The sequence below is a fragment of the Dermacentor silvarum genome, chromosome 2, assembly GCF_013339745.2.
Source record: "Dermacentor silvarum isolate Dsil-2018 chromosome 2, BIME_Dsil_1.4, whole genome shotgun sequence".
Lineage (NCBI taxonomy): Eukaryota > Metazoa > Arthropoda > Arachnida > Ixodida > Ixodidae > Dermacentor > Dermacentor silvarum.
Genome location: NC_051155.1, coordinates 105,664,607 through 105,674,680, shown reverse-complemented (window position 1 = coordinate 105,674,680; position 10,074 = coordinate 105,664,607). Strand labels below are relative to the sequence as shown.

Genomic DNA, 10,074 nt, shown 5'->3' with positions numbered 1-10,074 from the left:
GAACCCCGGTGCAGATGACAGGCTGGGGCGCAGGTGCTGGCGGGTCTGTGTTGTCGGTCATGATGGGCGGAAGCGTTCGGGTTCGAACTCTAGGTGCAAGCGGCGGGGGAAATCCAGCAACCTCCACCAATTGAGAAGAGGTCTGTGGGATGCCGTGTCGATGGAAGGACGCATCCCAACATGAAACATAACGACTGTTTATTAGCGTAGTAGCAGCGACGGGGCGAGTACTGCCGCTGTGCTCGAACGGTTAGCGAAGGGAAGAAGCCTTCGAGTGGCAGCTTGGGTGTATATCCACCGTCGGTGACGTAAGCCCTCCGGTGACGCTGCGGTGGCGCTGTCCCATCGGGGCGTGGTGCATCATGCAGCCGTGTCACGCCGGGCTAGCAAGTGGCGAGGCGGAGGCTGCGCCGGTTTGTGCGCAGTGTATCGCCACAGGTCTATTGGCGGTGTCCTTCAAGGACGCTACCAGTTCCAAGAGCGGCGAGGCAGCGTGGAGCAACGTCTCCAAAGACACCAGGGACCAACGACCAACAGTGCGAGCAGAGCGGGCCGAGCGTTGGCGATGCCGCGGGACGGAAGCGCGTCTTTTTCGTCACAGGTCTACAGTAACACTAGGTGCCGTCATTTAACGAGATGTAAACATCGAGAGGTGGGCCCACATGGTATATATATATATTAATTCTATATTAATATATTGTGAGCGCTAATGTGCAGTTCATTCATATATTTGGCACATCTGCTGGGCGCTCCGAAGTAGCCAAACAGAAGCTCGCTAGCATCCAGGGAGCCGAGAAATCATATACCTCTTACACTGCAAAGACGTTCTGGCCCTCTGCCATCGCGCTCGTGTGACATGCCCGAAGTGGAACGTATCCGCCATATCCTGAAGCGCATCAACTCCGTTGCTTTTCACGCGCTTGTTATTCAGAAACCCCACTTCGTTAGTGACATCATCACGATTGCCAACGACTTGCCACGATCTACTCCTATCGTCTTCCACGCGCCTCCTGCGACGCTCATTACCGACAACGACGATTGCGAGCGTCACCCGCATCTTGTGCGAGAGGAGCTTCACGGCCATGGTCCAGCCAACACCGCCATGCGTCTTCGCGCGCTCCTCCTCCCAGTTGGCGCGAGATCATTAAAGAAGCTGGCGTCCATGTCAAGTGTCACACATGCCCGGTCCCCTGCGCTGTGTTTGTGCACCTTCTTACGCCGAGATTGCTACGCGGCCTGCGGTCCCAGTTACATCTGCACCTGCCACCGTTGTCTGCGACCACCTGGCCTCGATGGCAGCGAAGGCCCCCGTGCAACGATACGACTCTACCTGGCGCCCAGTATGCCCAGTAGGTTCTACTGTGGCATACGTGGTCATATCTCTCGTTTCTGCCGCCGACGCCAGCTTGTGAACGACGGGGCTGTTCCGCCTATGAGAGAGACTATGTGCCAAGATCGGACGCCTACTTCCAGGACCTATCATCCTCGTCACGTAGCTCGCCCTCACCTCCGTTCTCCCAAAACATGTCCCGGTCTTCTCGCTCAACCCGTCGTCGTTCCCCGTCTCCGTTCCGCCGTACTTTAACGCCCCTGCGACCTGCCTCCACTTCTTTCGACAACCATCCGGAAAACTAGACGCTGCAGTTTTTGGAGGAGAAACTGATTGTTTGCGAACTGTCCCAATTCCTCCTGCTCGCCAGACGAATTTACTCGTGTGTGTTTCGGAAGGTGTTCTGTCGACGATCTTATTGACACTGGCGCCGACATCCTGTTATTCATCGCGAACTATGCTTCCGTCTACGAAAAGTGCAAACTCCGTATGTTGGTCCGGTCTTGTGTGGTGCCAATGACAGTCCGATTTACCCTACCGGACAGTGTACTGCCCGTGTACTCATCGACGGAATTCGTCATCATATACATTTCTGTGCTTTCGTCGTGCGCTCATCCGATCGTCTTAGGCTGGGATTTCTTGTCAGCTGCATCTGCTGTCATTTCGTGCGGACAACCACTTATACTATTACGGACACCGAGCTCTGTGACGCTGCCGATTCCTCGCCGCCTACCTTGTCACAGCGCAGATTTTGTTCTTCCACCGGCCAAGCCCGTATTCAGTTACACCATTAGATCGAGCGAAAATATCGACGGCGACGCAGTGGTTTCCCCTTCTCAGCGCTGAATTTTTCGGGGAATCGCCATCGCTTCTTGTCTAGTGCGTTTCTCACGCGGCTGCGCCAGTCTGACCACCTACAACACGGCATCAGAGCCACTTCTGCAGCCGGAGGGGTCCACTGTTGCCATGCTTATCGACGCAGCACCAGTATGTGTCGTCACTGCTTCGCCTGTTTCCTCCTTCGCCGAGTGTACGCCCACGGACGGTTCACCCAGTGCTCCCAGGGCTACTGTGAGTTCAGATCTGAGCCCAACTCAGACTGATGCCTTGCTGACCATCTTAAGGAAACACCAATCTTGCTTTGACGTGTGTTCGGATGGCTTGGGTAACACAACCGTGGCCGCTCATCACATCGAATCCGACGGATCCCGCGTCATTCGTCGCCACCTTTACCGTGTATCGTCTGCTGAACGGAAAGTTATAGAAGACCAAGTCAACGACATGCTCGCACGGAACGTTATAAGGCCTTCAGCAAGCCCTTGGTCGTCTTCTGTTGCCCTAGTTAAAAAAAAGATTGTTCGGTACGCTTTTGCGCCGATTATAGGGCACTAAACAAAATCACCCGTAAGGATGTATATCCTATGCCCCTTATTGACGATGCTTTGGATACCTTACAAGGTTCCGAATACTTTTCGAGCCTCTACTTGCCTTCTGGATATTGTCAGATGCCGATGCATGAGCCCCACAAAGAGAAGACGGCGTTTGCAACGCCTGATGGCCTTTTCGAATTCAACGTAATGCCTTTTGGTCTGTGCAATGCGCCAGCCACATTTGAACGAATGATCGATACCGTACTGCGTGGCCTCAAATGGAAAACCTGCCTATGTTACCTGGACGACATTGTCATCTTTTCGTCCAGCTTCTCCCAGAACCTAGAATGTTTAGACGACGCTCTCACGTGTCTAGCCAAGGCCGGTCTCCAGCTCATTACTAAGAAGTGTCGATTTGCGAGCCGCCGCATCAAAGTATTAGGTCACGTGATCAGCAAGCACGGCATTTAGCCAGATCCCGACAAGATCGCTGCTGTACAGCATTTCCCTACACCGACCACACCTAAACCCTTCGCAGCTTTTCCAGACGAGCGTCGTACTTCCGCAGCTTTGTCCGTGGCTTCGTGACTATCGCAGCTCCTCTTCATAAACTCCTGACCACGACCACACCCTTTACCTGGACGGATGAATGTGAAGCCGCCTTTCAGACCCTCAAGCGATGCCTCACATCAGGACCACTGCTTCGTAACTTTGATCCCACAGCCTCTACTATCGTCCACACTGACGCAAGTGGGCATGGAATAGGCGCTGTCCTGCTGCAGCGCAACCACGCGTCTGAAGAGCAAGTCGTGGGCTACGCGAGTCGCACTCTTTTTCCTGCTGAGCGCAGCTATACTATCACCGAAAACGAATGCCTCGCCATTGTATGGTCCATACAAAAGTTTCGCCCCTATTTATATGGCAGCCAATTCATAATTGTGACTGACCACCACACTCGGTGTTGGTTGTCCTCCCTGAAGAATTTGTCCGGACGCCTCGGCCGTTGGGTTCTGCGTTTGCAGGAGTACGACTACACTGTCACATATAGGTCTGGCAGGCAACATCAAGATGCTGACGCTTTATCTCGTTGCCCGCTGTCGCCAAATGCCGATGTCTCACCTTCCCTCCGTTCGGCACCGCCCAGCCAACCGACCACAACCATGGCCACAGTACGGTTGGTGACTTCGGTTGACATTCTCTCCTCAGAAGACCTCGCCTCCCTCCAACGTGCAGATACGTACAGCCGCACAATTATCGACCGGCTCACTGGCTTATCCCGTCCTCCCAACAGCCGCTTAATACGACAACTAGCACGGTTTAAACTTCATGATGGCTCATTATTGCGGCAAGTTTACCGCCCTCAGTCGGATCCCAGTCGTCCCTCGCTCACTTCGACTGCAAATTTTACAAGCTTTTCACGACGACGCAACGGCTGGCCACTTAGGATTTTACAAAACCTACGACCGCATTAAGACTCGCTGTTTCTGGCCTGGCCTGTCTACTAGTGTTGCCAAGTACGTCAGTTCGTGTGCGTCATGCCAACATCGAAAACGTTCGACCTCTCTTCCCACCGGCCCTTTACAACCATTGCCGTGCCCGTCCGTTCCCTTTGAATTCGTGGGCATCGACTTATACGGACTCCTTCCGCTTACACCAGCGGGTCACCGCTGGATTGTCACCGCCGTGGACCATCTCACTCGCTACGCTGAGACGGCAGCTCTTCCTTCTGGTGCGGCCTCTGACGTCGCCGAGTTTGTCCTGCAAGCCATTATCTTGCGCCACGGTGCGCCCCATGTTCTTCTAAGTGACCGTGGCAAGACTTTTCTTTCCCATGTTCTTGCTGAAGTCCTGCAAGCCTCAAACACCATCCATAAGACCACCACCTCTACGTACCATCCCCAGACCAATGGTCTTACCGAGCGTTTTTATCGAACTCTGTCCGACATGATCTCCATGTATGTGAAACCCCACCACACAAGCTGGGACACTATACTCCCTTTCGTCACGTTTGCATATAATACTGCCGTTCAACGCACAACAAACTAAAGCCCATTTTTCCTCGTGTACGGCCGTGCACCGTCTTTTGTTTTGGACACCACCTTTACTTCGACGCCTTCTGTTCCATCCACATCTCTACCAGAGGAGTTCGCCGCCCGCGTCGCCCACTGCCGCGAAATTGCGCGTGCCCACACCGCGACCATTCAGGACAAGAGGAAAGTCCGTTGTGATGCGACCCGTCGTGACATTTCGTTCCGCCCAGGCGACGAAGTGCTCCTGTGGACACCTGTTCGAGTGCCAGGGCTCTGTGAAAAATTTCTTCACGGGTATCGCGGCCCATATACCGTGCTTGAAAGAACATCTGCCGTGAACTATCGCGTAGCTCATGTTACCTCGGTTACTGACCGCCGTTGTCGCAGCAGTGAAATTGTTCACGTCTCTCGCCTGAAACCGTATCTTCGGCGTTCCGACCGTTTCTGACTCGCTGCCTTACCGGCGGCTTTCGTGAGGGGGGGGGAAGTTAGTGTTAGCGCTAACTGTGCACTTCATCATCGTCTTCATGTGTATGTACCCATCCTCATAATCATAATTTTGTCTGGTATTGGTGTTCGTGGGCTGTCTCGCGCTGTGTGACAATACAAGAGCTCTGCCTTTGTCCCGGGTGTCGTCTCACAATATATATATATATATATATATATATTGTGAGACCACATTTCTTCCCATGTTCTTGCTGAAGTCCTGCAGTATATATATGTATATTTGATGACATCTCTGTTGGCACGACGTTTATTCGGCCCGTGTACTCGGGAGCGAACTAGCAAAGGCACACACCCGATGATGATGATCACACATAACGGAAGATGAGGATCGAGCAACGAAGAATGATGATGATAATATACAGATGAAGAAGACGTGCGTAATAAACGCCCACACTAATTCTCCCCCCCCCTTACGTGAAAGCGGCCATCCTGGCCGCAGGTCAAGGTGACGAAGAACGCCGCGTGAAGGGTTTCATGCGGGAGACATGAAATTCGGTGCTGCGACAACGGCGGTCTGTTGCTTAGACAACAGGAGTCACGCAATAATTGACGGGCGATGTCTGCTCCAGGACTATGCAGGGCCCAATGAATCGGGGCTGGAACTTGTCGCACAAACCAGGCGTGCGAAGGGGCGTCGATAGAAATACAGGCAAAGCGCCTCGAGGGATCAGTCGCGCGGCAATTCTGCGTGTATTCGCGGGCTCCTTTCGCACTCGGAAAAACACATTTATGTAGCACGTATTGATCAAGAGAAAGCTGTATCGCGAGTTTTTCATGTTGCTCTACAATTTTCTCATTCACAATTTGATAATGACGACAGTACTTTTCGAGTTGGGTAGTTAATTTAGAATTAACTAATTAGATCTGAGTAACGAAAAAATTACTGGCGGCTACTCCACTGTACTGAAAACAATACGCACTAGGTGTGCTTCGCGTAACGCTGTTCCTCTTTTTTTAAATCGTGCTGCGTGATAGCTGGGACAGCCTGTATAAAAGAGGACGGGACGTAACATGATAACAGGTTAACCCTTAACGGACAGACCGGGCATGCTGTGTCAATGAGCTTTCAGGGGAAAGTGAGCTGAACTGACGATAAAATGTTGTCTCCAATGTATGAAAACAACGCAGGAAAACTCGACAGCAGAACGCCGGGTGGTGGAGTGCCAAGAGTGGGACTACGACATCGGCAACCACGCTGACAGCATTATCAGCCGCTGGGACCTGGTGTGCGGGAGGCGCTGGCTCCATCAGCTGTCTGTCATCGGTTTTATGCTGGTGGCGATGGCGTTCGTTCCGGCTTCCGGTGCGCTGTCCGACCACACGGGGCGTCGGCCCGTCATCCTCATCATGACTGGGACACTCTTCAGCGCCAGCCTAAGCGTGGCCGTGGCGGAGACTTTTCCATTCTTCCTCGTTGCCCGGTTCGTGGTGTCCTGTTCGTGCAACGCTGCCGCCATGATCCTTTGCGTGCTCCTCTACGAGATGACCGGAAAGGAACGGCGTGCTCTCTACTGCGTTTGGGCCACGGGCGTCGGCGTCACCTTTCCCGTACCCTTCCTAAGGGCCGTCGGTGCCCTTCAGCCGCGGTGGGTGCTAGCGCAGGCCGTTCTCGTGTTGCCGACCGCCGTACTTGTCCTGCTGTGCTACTCCTTGGAAGAGTCGCCCAGCTGGCTGATCAGCAAATCGCGGCTGCGTCGGGGGGAGCAGGTGATGCTCATTGTGGCGAAAGACAACAGGGTCAACATCGAGAAAAGCCCAAATCTCGCTCCGGTTCCTCCGACGCCAATAAAACAGCACAAAAACCTGCAGACGGCCTCATCTACCGGGCTATTGAAAAGCGAAACTGGGAGCGAGTTGGCTGCGCGCAGTGCCGTATTCTGGCGCCAGGCAACCTCCGTGGTCATATGCTTCGTTAGCCTCACGTTCGTGTTCTACGAGTTCGTGCTGAAGGAGAAGCTGATCGGCGTGTACCAGGCCGCAGGTCACCTAGCCTTACAGTGCTGTATTTACTTCGGTGCCTGCCGGGTCATAGTCAACAATGGCCAGCGCGAGACCCTCACCTTAATGTTGGCGCTGCTGGGCTTGTCGACGGCCGCCCACGCCGCGGCGCAGTTTCTTGACTTCTCATTCATGCTTCCCATTCTTCGCAGCTTGGTGCTGGCAGGGTGCTCGGCCTGTCTCAGCGTTGCCTACAGTTACACGGCCGAGGTTATTCCCCATCGCCATTCGCACCACTGGTCTTTGTCTCGCATATAGTTGCGGACGCGTGGGAATCGTCCTCAGAGCTGCGGTGGCAAAAGACGGGGCTGAGGCGCATCAGTTAGAGCGTGGCGTCATCGTTACAGTGATGGTGTTCGCCAGCGCTGCTGTCATTCAGTGTGCTGCCGGAAGTTTTCGTCAAGCGTTCGGCAAAGAAAACCGCTCACCCGGAAGCCTTGACTTCGGAGCAGCGTAAGGCGGCGCTGAAAGAATCCATCTCCTCTCCGACCCGCGGCAAAAAGACTCATCGTCGTGAACAACGCCGCCGCTCGAAAGCAAGATCAGAGACTGCCTCTCCCGAACCCACTTCGAAACAAGCGGCCTCTCCTCCGTCGCCATAGGAAGGCGAAGCTGCTGCATAAAACTCTTAATAAATTTTGGAATAGAACTATTTTTTTTACACTTGCCTTCGAGAAAATCACGTCATTGTTATCCCTTCAGCTATAGATTATTTCCTTTTAAAGAAATAGGGCGGTTTCTTCTTTATTTATTGGTGACCCCTTTCTTCTGCATTGCTGATGTGTCGCGGCTGCTCTCTTCGGAAATTTGCACGTTCTGTTATTTGATAGAGAGCGGCAGTGCTGTGAATTTCTATTTTTTGATCAGACATGGCTTTCAGTTTAAGTCCCAATGAAATTGACTCAACGGTAGAATGCGCGGTTGAGCGGCACCTTTGGGTGCATGGGATTTTTTAGGAGCGAACTTCATTTTAGCGCAATTGTAGGGCAGAGTTTCCAAAGCTACTGACAGCAGTGTCTGTATCTTGCAGAAGTCTTTAATTGATCTATCAGTTTTCTGAAAGCCTAGATGATGTGTGGGAGAGAGCAGTTTTTTTCTACAGTAGTACAATGTAAGATATATTTAAAACTTTTGTTTGTCTTGCGCCAAAATTTCCCGTACAAATTAATTTCGCTTTGCTTGCGTTATCGGTGCCCGGGCACCTTCGATTTAATGATGGGGTGCGTATGAATTTTTTTGGCAACTGCGCCCCTGAACGTCTTCAAATGCGATCGTTTTTCCCTGCATTGCTTGGTGCGCCGCTGCTGTGCCTCGAAGTTCTGACCTGAACTAAACGCGATGGCAGCGGAGCAGCATGAAGTCGGTCGATGGCGTGGTGGTGCTGATCGAGGCAGACTGGTCATCGACGTTGTCGACATTGTGATTGCGAAGATGAACTGTTTTGTGTCATTGTTCTTGACAGGCTCGAGATTTCGCAATACCCGCCGTGGTTGCTCAGTGGTTATGGTGTTGGGCTGCTGAGCACGAGGTCGCGGGATCGAATCCCGGCCACGGCGGCCGCATTTCGATGGGGGCGAAATGCGAAAACACCCGTGTACTTAGATTTAGGTGCACGTTAAAGAACCCCAGGTAGTCCAAATTTCCGGAGTCCCCCACTACGGCGTGCCTCATAATCAGAACTGGTTTTGGCACGTAAAACCCCACAATTAAAATAAATTAATTAGATTTCGCACGATGTGATCGATGGGTATAACAATAGGAACTGCACCGTTGTGTTACACTGGAATTGACTTGGTTCAAGCTAGTAGGATTAATTCACTCGCACCAACCTGCATGCCGAGGCATTCGTTAGTTACAGGCGTTATAGAATATAACGTCGAAAGCTATGTCGAGGCTGGAACGCAGCGCTAGTAGGTCGCATAAAAAGTTTACAATAAAATAATTTTATGTCGAGGCTGGAACGCAGCGCTAGTAGGTCGCATAAAAAGTTTACAATAAAATAATTTTACTACGTTTGCAAGGCGTGCATATTAAATGCCCCAACTCTTTCTCACAATATTTCATTCTCGCTTTCTGAGTGTCTCCTTTTCTTGGCGCTCTTATGCACAATCATATGTATGGAGAACGAAAGCTGGTTGGTATATGGATGCTTCGTGTCCGTCGAACTAATGGCCCATACGTAGCTCTCGTCTTACTCCTTGCATTGTTCATGTTTACCGAATAGAAAAAAAAATATGTGGAAGCTGCGCTGTTGACGGAGCCCTTATAGTACATCCGGCTGACTATGCATCCAACCCGTCCTCCTCCTTCGGGGGACAATGTAAACTGAAGGCGACGCCACTTAACTGCTTAGTTTCAAAAGGCTACATCTAAGGCGACACAGCAAAGCTTCCCTATCGAGTAAGGACTTTCTACCAAATGGTATGGAAAAGCTTTATTGAGAGAGGGATGGCTCATCGGCCTTTTTAGGGTAATGGAGTTGGAGAATGGGGAGATGAGGACAGGGCCAGCCACCGAGGAGTGCTTCCAAATAAAGTTAACTCCTCTGTGCAAACCCCACAAGGTTCAGTTATCTCTCCCATGCTTTTTAACTTAGTCATGATTGGCCTTGCCCAGCAACTACAACGAGTCGACATCAACTATACCATCTACGCCGATGACATCACCATCTGGACGTGCCGAGGCAGCGACGGTGAAGTGGAGTCAGCCCTTCAAACGGCGATTGACACGGTTGAAGCCTATCTCCAAGGGACTGGACTGCGCTGTTCTCCGGCTAAATCGGAGCCTCTTCTCTACAAGCCCATTCAGCGGGGACGCTCTCCAAAACACCAATCTGAGC

General features: G+C 52.1%; 1 protein-coding gene across 1 annotated transcript; it reads left to right on the top strand.

The window, feature by feature from the left end:
- Window positions 1–6,350: 6,350 nt before the first annotated feature.
- LOC119440277 (solute carrier family 22 member 16) lies at window positions 6,351–7,493 on the top strand. The gene has a single exon (XM_037705200.1). The coding sequence runs from the start codon at window positions 6,351–6,353 to the stop codon at window positions 7,491–7,493; it is 1,143 nt and encodes a 380-aa protein (XP_037561128.1).
- Window positions 7,494–10,074: the final 2,581 nt, after the last annotated feature.

Excerpts from the sequence above, each read along its gene's own strand:
- LOC119440277 (XM_037705200.1), top strand. The coding sequence starts at position 6,351 with ATGAAAACAACGCAGGAAAACTCGACAGCAGAACGCCGGGTGGTGGAG.